Source organism: Sycon ciliatum, chromosome 2, assembly GCF_964019385.1.
Source record: "Sycon ciliatum chromosome 2, ocSycCili1.1, whole genome shotgun sequence".
Lineage (NCBI taxonomy): Eukaryota > Metazoa > Porifera > Calcarea > Leucosolenida > Sycettidae > Sycon > Sycon ciliatum.
Window position 1 is genome coordinate 44717001 of NC_088644.1, and position 15118 is coordinate 44732118.

Sequence of the window (15118 nt, forward strand, 5' to 3'; positions counted from 1 at the left end):
AGCCGAACCATATAGACACCAGCAAGGACACTTCCGTTGAGAGATAATATTGCTCCACGCCTCTAGACAGCTGTTTCGCTCCCTGTCGGAGCTCATCAGTAGAGGATGATAATGATGATAATGGAGAGATGATCAGTCTTATACACAAGAAATGGCGCAAGTGCGCGCTTTCCACATATATCAATGGCATATGCAAGCTGCTAAAATGGTAAAGTGTGAGAACAGCGATAAATATCATAGTACGCGCTCATTGGTGGAGAAACACACCACACAGGCGACGAAAATCTTACGCGGAATACTGATGCCAATGGAAAGTACATGTATGTTGTTTATTATTATGATGTTGCAATGTCCATGTATGCAGGCGAGGCGAGACTCACCGCCGAGATCCCCCAACGCAACAGGCTCGGTTGCCGTTGAGGATTCACACCGACCTGTCCGCCTGTCAACAGGATCGACAGCGGGAGGCCCCACTGATGCCGATGTCGATGCACACCAGGAAACTTGTATTCGTGAGTGTGATACTAACAGGTCTAGTAGCAACCACTGACAAACGAGAGGCCAGCTGGGGCATTCACTCCAGTCAGGGATGCTTGGTCGACGCTTCCACACAGGCGGGTGGGACGCAGCCCTCACTGTACCCACACACTTCACGTACACTCTAGCACGCGGGGAGCCCCAAGTCATAACATCTTCACTAGTTTGAGGGAAAGAGACAAACGGGAAAAGTCTGAAGAAAAAATTGACCGTCACCACCAGGACTCGAACCAGGGACCCTCGCTTGTAGCTAGCGATGCTCTAACCACTGAGCTATGGTGTAGTCGTCATCCCAGCAGAGACTGTTCAACATTTTCTTCAGACTTCGTAACTCACACTTCCTGTGAATCCACACAGGCGGGTGGGACGCAGCCCTCACTAATAATAATAATAATAATAATAATAATACGAAGTAGTGGTTGCGACTTCGGCGATGACTTGTAAGAAAGGGTTTGCTCCCCACACCGGAGTTCGCGCTATTCCGCCGACTTTACTTGACACTTGACTGACTCACGACTGCCATCCAGAGCACACGAGAAGTCCATCGAACCTTCGACTCGGCAAACCTGCAAAAAAGCACCGCTCCCTGCTCAATACACAGTGTTTCGGGGAATTCACCCCTCATCAGTTGAGCTTGAGTAGGCTGAGGAAGATTGTGCCTGAAGAGCACCACTAATATAGTGCTCTCCAGGCACAAACATCACCAGGGATACAAACTTACAGAGATGCTCCGTTTCCAGCGCGACAAACACCTCGTGAACACCAGATAGCAGCGTGAGTCAGTGTCGCTACTGGTGTTCAAGAGGTGTTTGTCGCGCTGGAAACGGAGCGTCTCTGTAAGTTTGTATCCCTGGTGATGTTTGTGCCTGGAGAGCACTATATAAGTGGTGCTCTTCAGGCACAATCTTCCTCAGCCTACTCAAGCTCAACTGATGAGGGGTGAATTCCCCGAAAAACTGTGTATCTCTTCACCTTGCTTCTGGTAACTCTTCCGGTGTCCGTGAGCTCCGGTGTCACATTGGGCGGTTTTCGGGATGGTCTTCCTCGCTTCCTCACGCTAGTCTGAGATGGGTCAAGCTACGAAGTACTGGAGATTTGAATATGTCGGTACTGGAAGTGACAACAACGATCAACAAGAGGAAACGAGGAAGACCGAGGAGTCAAACGAAAACGACCATGAATTCAAAGGACGTTGGAGGTGTCAACAAGCCCAACGGAAGAGAACAACGGCAAACGTCGAAGGTGACAGAGCTAAATGATCGGACATCGTCCTTCAAGCGTCATTTGTCGGGAAGTGCTAATTGTCGTGAGTTGTATAGTGATGATGTCTTTTCGGTTTTAACTCGTTGAAGGTCTAAGTTACATCTTGCTGTGTTAGAAGCTCTGTATATTCGTAAACTAGATCCAGAACTATGTGTACAGAAGGAGAATGTGTTATCGTTGCAGTTGTTTGGTGTCACACCTCGTGAAAGTGTGACAAGTGCTTCTTGATGTGTTCAACGTGTTTGTCTACAACTTGCTGCTTTTGTTTTCGAGTTTTTTTCACACTTTAGTCATTTTATCGCCTATGTTGAAGAGTTGACTTTTTCTCTATTTTTCTATATAGTTATGTGTTTTTCCAAATTTCCAACATTCCCTGTACTATCCTGAAGAGAAGGGAAAGAAAACGTTTGATAGAAAAGAAGTGTCTACTGAATTGTGTGGATTTGCGTCGTTGCATGCGAATACTTATTACGAAACAATAATAATAATAATAACTGGAGAGAAAAGAGCAGTAGGTGGCATGTGGCCTCTAATTTCCTAAAAAGTTTGAAAAAAATTCTCCGTGAAGTCCAAAATTTGAAATTGCAATTTGTATTTGCTCGCAGTGGACATAGTTTGATGCGCTCCCCATGATATCAAGCGAATGGCCGAGGGCCCTCTTGATTGGTGTGAGTTGCCAGCATGATGCAAGCCAGATATGAATTGATCGAAGAAGGATAGATTTACCATCACTGTAGATAAGAGTCATACTGTAGCTCAGTTGGTTAGAGCATTGCTCGCGAATAGCAAGGTCCCTGGTTCGAGTCCCGGTGGTGTGACTGATGATTTTTTCTTTCTTTCATATCTGGCTTGCAAGTGTTGAGTTTCGGAGAGAAAAGAGCAGTAGGTGGCATGTGGCCTCTAATTTCCTAAACTATTTCTTGTCCCTTTTTTTTTTTTTTTAATTTTTTTTAAAAATATAAGTGCAAGCCTCTTTTACGGGCAAAAATTAACACAATGTATTAAAATGCAATACAACATACACTGGAGAAGAAATCAGGAAAATAAAATATGAGCTCAAAAATGGAACGAAAAATAGCAAATAGAATCAAAACTCACGATGGAATGAAACTCATGATGGAAACTACAACCCAATGAGTTGGAAAACCAACCACAGAATTAGATATTGGGAATAGAGTCAGACACAACAACAACCGAAATCAGTACACCAAAAATCTGTCCCACAAAAAAACAAAGGAACAAGAAAAACAAGAAAGACGAAGTACAAAGAATCCCCAAAAAAGAGGGGAGAACGGGATGAAAGAGGACCGGAGAGCGGGAAACCCCAGGAGGACTTAGCGTCACGTAGTGGCGGGAATGCGGGCCTCCACAGAAACGGCATCCACATCCGCCGCCAGACCAGGTGCACGGAATGCACGGCGACTCCCACGAACCATCAGGACGGAGTCGCGGGCAAGGCTGAAAGCCAGGTCCGTCCGCAGCTTTCCCATCACGAGGGGATAAGGCTGCGAGAGCTTGGTGGAGAGCTTCGTTCCGAGCAGCTTCAGGAACCGGGTGGCCTCCTTCGCCAGGGCACCAGCAGAAGACAGGACGATCGGGGTGAACGACGCGTGCTCAACTTCCCGGATCCGGGCACCGTATGCCGACTGCTTCTGACGCTCGTGCCATTGGAACACCTCAGCCAGCGGGCGAGATCGGTACGACTGTGCGTTGGGATAGAACACCCTTACATCAAAAAATGCATCAGTCTGTACCGACCAAAACCCCCTGGCCTTGATGTCCGGTCTGGCGTCGTCCGCAGTGAGCAGGGCAGGACCATGGTCAAACGTGCGGACCGTCGGTAGAGGTTGCAGCGGTGGCTCCAGCTGCACATCCTCAGACACTTGAGAAAGAAGTTGGCCCAGGTTCTTGTCCCTTTGGTTTTTAGGTTTTATTGATTCTCTGGCCACGGGAAGGTGAAATAAATAAATAAAATGTATTTATTTATTTTTGTTTGTTTTTTCACTTTCTTTTTGCTGTCCCACCCATGGAAATATTTCCGGTGGGTCTGGCTTATCGCCTTCGAAAGAAGTGAATAAAGGAGAGATAATAATAATACGAAGTAGTGGTTGCGACCTCGGCGATGATTTGTAATAATAATAATAATAATAATAATAATAGTGTTTCGGGGAATTCACCCCTCATCAGTTGAGCTTGAGTAGGCTGAGGAAGATTGTGCCTGAAGTGGTGCTTTCTTGCAGGTTTGCCGAGTGGAAGGTTCAATGGACTTCTCGTGTGCTCTGGATGGCAGTCGTGAGTCAGTCAAGTGTCAAGTAAAGTCGGCGGAATAGCGCGAGCTCCGGTGTGGGGAGCAAACCCTTTTCTTACAAATCATCGCCGAGGTCGCAACCACTACTTAATAATAATAGGGTAATAATAATAATAATATAGTTTGAAACTCGGGTATTGAGCCAATAATAAAAGTAGAAAGGAAAAGGACATATGGAAACGAGTTAAGAGTAACTCTCCACCACTGTAACTAGATACTATATACAGTCAGAAAGCTGTCGGTGAGCGCTACGGAGAGGTGTTGAAGCTAGGTGTCAGGACGTCGAATGTCTCAGTACTCTGTCAGTTTTGTGCCTAGTTGTTGCACTTTCTGACTGTATATAGTATCTAGTTACAGTGGTGGAGAGTAACTCTTAACTCGTTTCCATATGTCCTTTTCCTTTCTAATAATATAGTTAATAAACCAGTTAATAATATTAATATAGTTACATTTCAATTGCCAGTTACGGTGTGTTCACTGAGACCCGTGTGCATTGGCCTCCGAGAGAGACTGCGGCCCGCTACATAATTGGTGGCAGCGGTGGTTAAAGTCAACTTTGTCAGATTTGACCCCACCTGTTTTACATGTATTTATGTATTTATATAATTATCTCATGGCACATCATGATGACGGCCAGTAAAACTGAGACAAGGGTGAAAGCCAACCACAGCAGTAAAACAGATAAAAGAATACAAATAAGAGGCAAAGAAGGCAAAGGAGGAGACAAACCAGCAGAATATACATGAAACCTATAATTGAGCAGAGATTTTAGCAACAAAATTATCCATCGACGTGCTGGTCTTGGCCTGCGTTGGTAATGTTGCCCAAAACACATAGCCAGCAAAGATCGGGGATCTAGTGAATAGGGTGGAGGCAGCGAGTGGGAGACTGAGTGAGTTCTGGGTATTCCGTGTTTCGGAGAACCAATTATAAGCCTGCATATGCAAGGGTATTTTATTTAGTAATATTTTATGTATGAGAACACAGAGGTGGTACTTATGTCGAGTGGAAAGGGGTCTGATCTTGGCAATTTCGTAAAGACTAGCGGAGGGAAAGCGACGATCTTTGCTAAATAAGAGTTTAAGGAGCATGCGGTTATGGGTTTCTAGCTTGTTCAATACAGTAGTAGTTATGCCAGACCAAGCAGTATCACATTAGTCAAGTAAGGGCAATATATAGCAACGATAAAACAAGCGTTTGCAAGAAAGAGGAAGATGTCTACAGTGGGCTTGAAGAGCCCCAAGGATGGAGCTTGTGCGCTTGCAGACATACTGGACATGGGGTGACCACGACAATTTAGAGTCAAGAATAACGCCAAGATGCTTATGCTCTTCAACAATACGAATAGCAACACTTGAAGAAGGAAAACAAAGTGGCAGGGAAGGGGGAGAAGGGGAAATGTACATAGCTGCCGTTTTATCAGCGTTTGGCTGCGATTTCCAATCATGCATCCAGGTTATACTTTCCCAATGCTATCTTGCATGGCTTCGTGCAGTCGTATAGGGCAAGCATTGGAGCAAAGCAGAGCTGTGTCGTCAGCGAAAAGGCTGACACCAGGGGCAATATCGGGGAGGTCATTAATATACAGGGGAAATAGCAGTGGCCCAAGGATTGAACCCTGGGGGACTCCAGAAGTAACGGGTAAAGGCTCCGATAACACAGTTGAGAGGCGTACAAGCTGATGTCGGTTAGAGAGATACGATGAGAGCCAGCCGATAGCCTTGCCATCAATGCGATACACTGTTCGCAACTTAGCTAAGAGACCCCTGTGCCAAACAGTGTCGAAGGCCTTTGCGAGATCGAAGAAAACTAAACCAACATGGTTATGGGCGTTCCGGGCGGTGTGGATGTCTTGCACGAGGCGGGTAACCTGGTACCTGGTGGAGTCACCTCGACAAAAGCCAGACTGTGCTGGCGAAAGTGAAATGCGAACATGATCATAAATGATGTCATATACAACACGTTCGCACACTTTTGATAAAGTAGAGAGCAATGAGATAGGGCGATAGTTGCTGGGGGTGGTGCGTGGTCCTCTATTTTTGTAGGTGGCCACGACTACCGCAGTTTTCCACATGGCTGGGAATTTCCCTTCGCGAAATGACATATTCAAGATAATTGACACAGGATAGGCAACAGACGGAGCAAGAGCTCTCCAAACTTCGTTGGTAATTCCGTCTTGACCAGGGGACTTGCCAGTTTTCAGATTATGGAGATATTTCCTCACTTGGGCTGTACCAGTCGACAATGATAGGAGGGACGCAGGTATTGAGGGTGAAGGGGTGAGTGGTGGTATAGGCCACGTAGGGTCGTCAGGAAGTCCAAACGACGTAAACTGTGTGTTCAATATGTCTGCTATGTCTGCGGGATCTGTTGCTACCGTGCTGTCTGAAGCTGTCATTGATCGGATCGGCTCCCGACTACAGTTCTTACGGAGATGGCGGAGAAATTGATGGAGACTAGGGCGATCATGGGAAGACAGGGTGGCATGAACCGACTGTACATACTGACGATGGAGGGTACGTGACAAACATTTCACTTTGTTACGCTTGCGCTTAAAGGCAATGAAGTTTTCACTGGTTGGATACTTCCTATAAATGCTATACAAATCTCGCTTCAGTTTCACAGCACACTTGAGGTCCGGAGTGATCCAGGGTCGGGATGCATCACGCATAGTAGGACGAGGCCTAATGTAGTCTCCTGTCCGCGGAATAACTTTGTAAGGCAACAGATGACGATGGAATGCTGACTGTAGTAAAGCATCAAACAGGACAATGGCATCATCAACATCAGAATGCCGATGAAGTAATGACCAGTCCAACCTAGACAAGTCTTCATTCACAACCTGCCAGACACGGGTAGGCACTTGTTTATACCTGTGTTGAGTTCGAAACAGGACGACTGACGACATATCCAGACATTACAACGGGAACAAGTTAGTGGGAACGACATTTATTATACTAGTAGACGACGAGACAAGAGACCAAGACGAACGAAACGACTACATTGAAGAGTGAGAAAAGAGAGAGAGCGAGATCAAGTCTAAACGGCAAGATAAAGGGCCTGGGTAGCTATGGCAAATATGGGCGGGCAAGTAGCTACCCAGGCCAACGGAGCAAAAGGAGACAAGGTGCGTACGCAAGTGCTTGCAGGCCAGCTAGAAAAAGGTACGGGAGGGGGAACCTAACACCTGTACTGAGCCTGGGGATGGAGGGACGATTTAGCAGTCGCTTGTGGTGTCGAGCACGATGCATAGTTGAGCGTACAAACAACCTGCAGATGATCAGATGTGCCAAGAGGAGCTGCGTGGTCGACTGAGAGGACATGTCGGGGTTTGTTGGTTACCAACAAGTCAAGACATGAGTTGGCACCCGCTGATGAAGTGTATGTTGGGAAACTCACTAGTTGTTGGAGCCCAAGCATTGAAAAAACTGTCTGTAGGTTGGTACCGGCTGTAGAGGTGGAGTCAGAAGAGCACCAATCATTATGTTTGGCATTAAAATCACCCGTCAGGAAGAAGTCACACTCGTCATAGCAAGAGGACTGTATAGCATCGACCAGCATATCCGAGAAGAAGGACAATTGTTCCGCCGATTGGGAAGGGGGTCGATACATGCAACATACAAGAATGGGGTTAGGGGTGCATTGAGACTTAACTACCACCCAGGCAGATTCACAGCCCTGACGCTGCAGGTCGAGTCTGTGGAGAATATGTTGAAAGGCATCAGTCCGGACAAGCACGGCGACACTACCATATCCTCTAGTGAAAGAGTGTGCATTCCTGTTCTCGTGTGCTGGTCTGTCTCTTCTGAAACAGGAATAGCCCGGTACATGCACGGAAACAGATGGGCACAGCCAGGTCTCCGTGAGGCAAACAATACTTGGCTTAGTGCTCTCCAGAACACGCGAAAGTTCAGCTAATTTATTGACGAGAGACCGACAATTCATGGTTATCAGCGTTAGGTCGGATTCTGATCTGGGGTAGAATGGGGTAGCATGCAAGTTGAGGGGAGACATAGACAACATGATTATGACGAGGAACTATCACCACCACGTTCAGTCACGTTGGTACCGTCGGCAAAGCGCCACTTACGGATGGTGTGGCTAATTGTTGCCGGCCAAAATCCTGCACTGAGTATTTTGCCTGCATCCGTCGCTAGGACAGTCAGTCGTGCATATGCTGTGCCAAAGGTCCGGGATTCGCTAATACTGCAATTGAGCACCTCAACCTCACGGTCCTTGCACCAGTCAGTGATTGCGTTAGCGCTACACTCCATGTGGACATTGCCCACGTAGAACACAGATTTCGCAACTTTTTCTACGCCTGTGAGGATGTTGGGGTTAGCTGGGGCCACAGGCTTCACGTACCGGGACGTGACCCGACGCCGTACAACTTCGGCCCAGCCATCCGAACTGCTTCCCGTATATTCACTTTTACTAGTTGTAGCCCATGTTGATCTGGTTGGTGCAGCCGGTGGTGTTTCAGTGCGTGATGAGGTCTGGTGTACATGTGTCGATGTTTGGGAAGTGCGGGTACGGTTGGTAGAGTGTGCGTTGGGGGGAGTCCGAGTTACGGTTTCCCTCACCCCAGCCCCTGTACTACCTGAACTAGCTACACTACTGTACGTTGTACTCGGGGTTGTAGATTGTGCAATCAGGTTTGGACTCCCGCCTTCCTCAAGGTGTATCATCTTCGCCACGAGGCCATCAATGGTTGCTTTCATTTCTCTAACTTCCCTATCCCTGTCCTCCCTGAGGGAGACCATTTCCACAGTTAATGCAGTGATAGTCGAGGACAGTGCACTGATAGAGCTCACTAGCGCTGGCATACCTGATTTGCCGATGTCCATGGCGCGAAGTTGAAGTACAAGGTCCGGTCGGGCCAACGAGTCCACACCTGCAAGTCCTGACTTTTTGGCCAAGTCACGAATCTCCCCATCCAGCAGCAAGGCCAGGTCCATATTTGAGTTCTCCACCATATTAGGGCTGGGACTAGTTCCAGGGCCACCTATACTTACAAAAGTGGCCGAAAGGCTATTCCATAGATGGAAAGGCAGGAGCTAAAAACTTGCTTCCTACTCCCATTGGTAGCAATGGTGCTACAAAATTGGTAGCAGCGGTAAATTGTTTTCTCGTTCCGTACGACCAGCATGGCCGGTGTCCCGAAATATCAACATCTCCCGTACTGGCTGATTTTCTTTTCATGCTACGAGGTGTTGTCAATAATACTATCACCGAACGACAGTTCACCGAGAGACAGTTCACCGACCGACAGCTCGCCGAAAGACAACTCACCGAATACCCAGTTCACAGAATGCCCATTTCACCGAATGCATGGCCCAACCGGATGCGGCAGCCGCTGCTCCTCCGACGCCTGCCCACCACATCCAACCCAACCGGGTGTGCCAGCCGCCGCTCCTCCTACGCCTGCCCGCCACATCCATTGATAACCAGAAATGATGACAGCGTCTTTACCGATTAATCTCTATGCCCAATGTAAGCTAATTCCCGATATGGCGTTTTCTTTCCTGTCTTCCTTCAGTCTTCCTATTTTCTTCAGTCTTCCTTTCTGCGAGTGTGTGAATCCAGTTTACTTTGGTAGGTGTCCGATCATGGTGAGCCGCTAACCTGGGACAATGTGTGTGACAATGCCCCTTATAGTGTATTCAGTTCCGGGTTTTTTTAACTGCGATGTTCCTGGCGGGTTGTGCCAGCATTGTGCAGCAAGAGTGCTGTGGTTTTTCAGGTCCTATTTGGAGGACGTTTCTTTTCCCTTTTGACCCCGTGAGATCGTGTGGACCTGGTGTGCTTCTACTTTATGATTTGTTTATCAGTTCATTCTTCTGTCTCTTCCAAACATTATCATTTCCGATATTTTTTGCCATACTCCGGTTGACGCTCTCCCAGTAATTTGCGATCTACAATAATGTTCATGACTACATACCTGTATATGCAAGACATCCATTCTGCCTATCTCCTATCGTCGAGTTTATTCCGACGCGACCATGCATGCCGCCAGTTTCTTCTAAATAGCAGCCAGTTGTTGGTGTCCAGCTATCACCTAGTATTCGAATCACAAGGATGTGATTGTATTTGAGAGGGGAGGTGTAGTGTTGGCACGCTGGTGACTTCACAACGTATAGCGTATAGTGTTTAGCGTATAGCATATCCCGTACGTTACTGTATTCCCGTATGTTTGCATATTCCCGTACGTTACTATATCCCCGTACGTTAGCGTATCCCCGTACATTAGTGTACGGAGTTTGCCTGCGCATAAAAGCTGCTGCTCACGATTCTTTTGTTGCCAGTCAGCTAATTAAGTAGCCAGTTAAGTTAATTTCATTGCCAGTTAATTTCATTGTCAGTTATAGTTACATTTCAATTGCCAGTTACAGTGTGTTCACTGAGACCCATGTGCATTTGCCTCCGAGAGAGACTGCGGCCCGCTACATAATTACTATTCTCTGCGTTCAGTGGTGCATTTGAGAATACTTACAGTGTTTGGAGGTTTGGTAGACCAGTGAACACACCATCACTTAAAGTCTGGATCTGATTATTGTTCAATAAACTACAAACGACAAAGCACAAAGACAATGTTGCTCTTGCTATGTTCCGGGTAGTGCACAAAACACCGTGTCTAGGATATTGTAGTTCTAATCTAAAAGCCCGAATCATGACCTTGTTTTCAGAAATAACCTAGACTCCTTACCACAACATGATTCGTTGGCAACTTGGTTAGGTTGCCAAGTTCACATACACCACTGTCAATATAGTCTTCGGCATTTTTCCTCTATTGTCAAGCAAGAGGTTAGTTGCAAAGCTAAGAAAACACAATTGATTTTCTAACGATGCATTGTTTGACACTGCAGACACACAGTTCACATACACCACTGTTAATTTCTAATGATGCATTGTTTGACAATGCAGACAAATAACTGGCCGCCGAAGAATGAACAATATACTGGCTTGAATTGTAACAAATTGCGTGAGAACTGAATATGACAGTATACCTAAACTGGGACTTCCCCAGGCATTCATAGTCTTTGGCGGATCATGGCGTTAGAAAAGGTACAAAAATACAAGGTCTTCTTTATGGTTCGTTTAATTAATGTTTCGTTGTGTTGACACCCCTCCCTTTTTCCTAACAGCGAGTGCTCAATCCCTGGGAGGGAACAAAGCAGTTTCGTCTGGGCTTCACTTGAAAGCTCACCCATGACGACGGCCTGCCACCGGTGTCCTACCTAGACTACAACTACTACTAGTACTACTACCACTACTACTGCTATCTACCTAAACATACTATACCTTTCTCCAGTCCAGCATGATGCCGGCTGGGCTAAAAGAGAGGCAAAAAGTCTACGAGCTCGAAAAAACGAACTGCACTTGATCTCTGATGCATATGGAGGAGCCTTATTTGTGTAATGGGTAGCCGAGTGGTGGGCGCGGTGAAATCAACAAGAATTACTTTTATTCTATTTCTTTCAGGTACACACCTGAGATATAATTATTAGTGAAAGAAGAAACGGCAAAATAACTGACTTTCTCTCCGGTGCACACCTGAAGGTTGAATAGCTCGTTATTATCAAAATCTCATCTTCTTCAAAACAGAAATGCGCAGCCGCTTTTATGCAGCAGCTGCCGTACGCTTACATACGGAGATACACTAAATATACATCAGGCAAAGCTCCGTATTAGTTCCGTACTACTTCCGTATTGGTCAGGCAGGGATACTACATGTGTATGCTTCGCTTGCTGAACTGGTGAGCAACCCCACGCTTGCTGGCCGAAACCCCATTGACCGCGCTGCGTGCGTACCCGCAAACGTCATTCGAACTTCTCCACGTTGCCTAGCCCCGCCCCCGCCGCTTCCGTGGAGAGTTCCAATTTTATTTCTCTTTGTTGATTAGTTCTCCCACTATTAAGTTCGGTTGTTGTTTTCTCTATCCTTACCTAAATAATTGATTTCCAAGTTTCAGTCCTTTTTTTACCTTCCAGTCCGCCATTGTGAGTGCTGTGTGCGGAGTAGTAGTGGTGAATAATTGTTGTGCGTGCGTTACACAACACGCACAGGGCTCCTTGCTGTTATATCAGAGATTATCGGACCTGACAAGACATGCCTGATTAACCATTTGCTGTATGGTGCAGACATTGTGAAGAAGAGGTTTGTGCGACTTCGGCGATAATGGGGGAAGTCTGTGTTGCTCCCTATGTGGGTGCTTGCGCTATTCCTGCCGACTCGAATTCTCAATTCACTGACTCACGACTGCCACCAAGAAGATATGAGAAGTCCTCCGAACCGTCCACTTGGCAAACATGCAAGAAAGCACCACTCCCTGATCAAGACACAGTGTTTCGGGGAATTCACCCCTCATCAGTTGAGCTTGAGTAGGCTGAGGAAGATTGTGCCTGAAGAGCACCACTTATAATTGTGCTCTCCAGACACAAACATCACCAGGGATACAAACTTACAGAGACGCTCCGTATCCAGCGCGACAAATATCTCGTGAACACCAGATAGCAGGGTGAGTCAGTGTCGCTCATGCAGGTGCTGAACAGACACACTTTTTTGAAGTGTACTGAAGTGGAAGCAAATTTTTGAGCTCCGCAGTTTTTCAGTCTCTGGCAGCCCGTCGGCGTGGCCAAGAGGACCACTAGCAGTATTAGTTAGTTAGTATCGTGTAGTAGGGCTGACCCACCTCTGGCGGCCATGCCCCCAGCTACAAAGGCCGCCCTCAAGGGGCTCTCAGAGGTCGAGACGAAACTGCTGTGCTCCCTCCCGGGTATTGAGTCGTCTGTGATTGAGGTTATCAAGACCCTGGCGAACTTAGCGTCCGAGTCGGCCGATCGCGAGGATCGCCTCAACAAAAGAATCAATGACCTGTCGCGGCAAGTGTCAGGCCTGACTCAGGAAGTTGTCTCCCTCAAGGAAGCCGCCATTGCCAAGGCAAGTGTTCTCCCAAATGTTCAAGCTTCTCAGCAGAGCCAGCGTACGAAGCGTAGATCTACGAAATCGTCAATAAATCGTACCCGTAGTACCCGCACAGGCCAGGCTGCCGCGTGCACTGCTAGTACGGGTGATCCCCGTAGCGTGGGTGACACTGGCAGTGACCCTGAGCCTGAGGCGTCCAGTGAGGAAGACAGTAATTCTGAGATCACTGGCATTGAGGGCCCCTACAGCAGGAGAGCTAAACATCGCTCCAAGCCAGTTCTGGAGGTCTTAGACGACGACAGCTGGCAACTGGTGTCAGGAGAGCCTCCCAGGTCCAGGAGGGCAGTTTTGTATGTAGGCAATTTAAGCTCAAGCTGCACTGAGGAGGGACTGAAAAGCTTCACCCAGCAGCGTGCAGTTGCAGCAGGGGGTACGGCAACGGTGCACACTTGCAGCCTCCACACCACGGAGGCAGGAAGAGTGTCTGCCCACCTAACTGTGGACGCTAAGGACCTCACCCTAGTCACAACTGAGAATTTCTGGCCAAGGCCCCTGTACGCGAGGCCATGGCGATTTAAGGAACGCACTGAGCAGCAATCCAAATGATGCCCCCCAGCCTAACGCTCCTGCTCACAAATGCCTTCGGACTGCAATCCAAACTTGGTGAGTTCCAGCACACCCTAGACCAAGTCCAACCTGATATCGCCATCATCACAGAAACCAAGCTCACCCCAGAAAGTACTACGCAAGCAGAGCTGACGGTCCCTGGCTATTACTCACCCTTGCGGCGTGACAGGACTCGCCATGGCGGTGGTGTGGCAGTCTGGGTTAAGACTTCCCTCGCTATGCGGGAGCTGGAAACAATCGACGTGCTTGATCAGGAGCTCATCTGGCTAAGCGTCAAGCTGTGCAACGGCCAGTCTGTGGTCATATGTGCAGCTTACCGCCCTGGAACGTGCTCAGACACGGACATCACCATCTTTGACGCCATATCTGTGGGCCTCGAGTCGACAGCGCGCCGAAATTCGCCTGTGATTCTAGCTGGTGACTTTAATGTGCACAACCAAGACTGGCTCCACAGCAGTCGAACGACACGTGCAGGCGAATATGCAGAGGACATGTGCCACATGTATGGTCTTGAGCAGCTCGTCCATGAGCCAACCCGTGGTCGCAACACCTTGGACCTCGTAATGTCAGATTTACCAGGCAGAATCGTCACGCCTCTGCACCCACCCCTTGGCAAATCCGATCATGCAGTGATAGTTGCACATTTTGATGTGGCACCAACCCCAGACCGTCCGACCAAGCGCACAGTATGGCGGTACCAGCAAGCCGACTGGCCCCGCCTACGCGCCTTCCTGCGCGACTCAGACTGGTCCTTCCTTGCTACTGATGACGTTGACACCTCATGTGACAAACTCACCAGGAAAGTCACAGAGGCAATGAAACGATTCATACCATCCAAAGTATTGAAGCAGCGAGCCAGCAACCCAATCTGGTGGTCTCCTGAATGCCAAGCATGTGTTGACAGAAAACAACAGGCGTGGAGGCGCCATCGGGCGTCCCCAGATGATGCTGCACTTCTTTCAATCTTCAAGGAGGCAGCAACTGCCGCAGTCGCCACTCTGCATCGAGTAAAGATGGCCCACATTGCGACAGTAAGGCGCAAGATCAGCGCTGGAGGTCTCTCCAGCCGAGAGTGGTGGACTACGATCAAACGTGCTGGTGGCCATAGCAGCCGTTCCTCGGAGATCCCGACCTTGACCCAGGCCAACAGTGTCGAAGTCAGGCAGAGCGCAGCGAAAGCTGAGGCTTTTGGAAAGTTCTTCTCGTCAAAGTGCAGTTTGGGTACGGATGACTTGCAGGCAGACGCGCTCCCACCAGTTCGTCGCCGCTCAGATGCGCAGCTCCACACAGTGCACTTCCGACTTTGTGCGGTCGAGCGCGAGCTCAGGAAGGTCTCCGCTGCAAAAGCCACAGGACCAGATGGCCTGCCTGGCCGAGTCTTGCAGGAGTGCAGCAAGGAACTTTCAGTCCCTGTGTCGAAACTGTTCGCCAAGTCCTTTCGGGCAGGACGCCAGCCT

At 48.2% G+C, this 15118-nt stretch overlaps 1 protein-coding gene across 1 annotated transcript in view; it reads right to left on the bottom strand.

The window, feature by feature from the left end:
• Window positions 1–15118, bottom strand: part of LOC135810260 (leucine-rich repeat-containing protein 15-like) — a 342979-nt gene that overhangs the window by 222699 nt on the left and 105162 nt on the right. The window contains exon 11 of the mRNA XM_065323740.1: window positions 10602–10673. Within this exon, the coding sequence (XP_065179812.1) occupies window positions 10602–10673 (72 nt within the window). The remainder of the gene's footprint in view (window positions 1–10601; window positions 10674–15118) is intronic.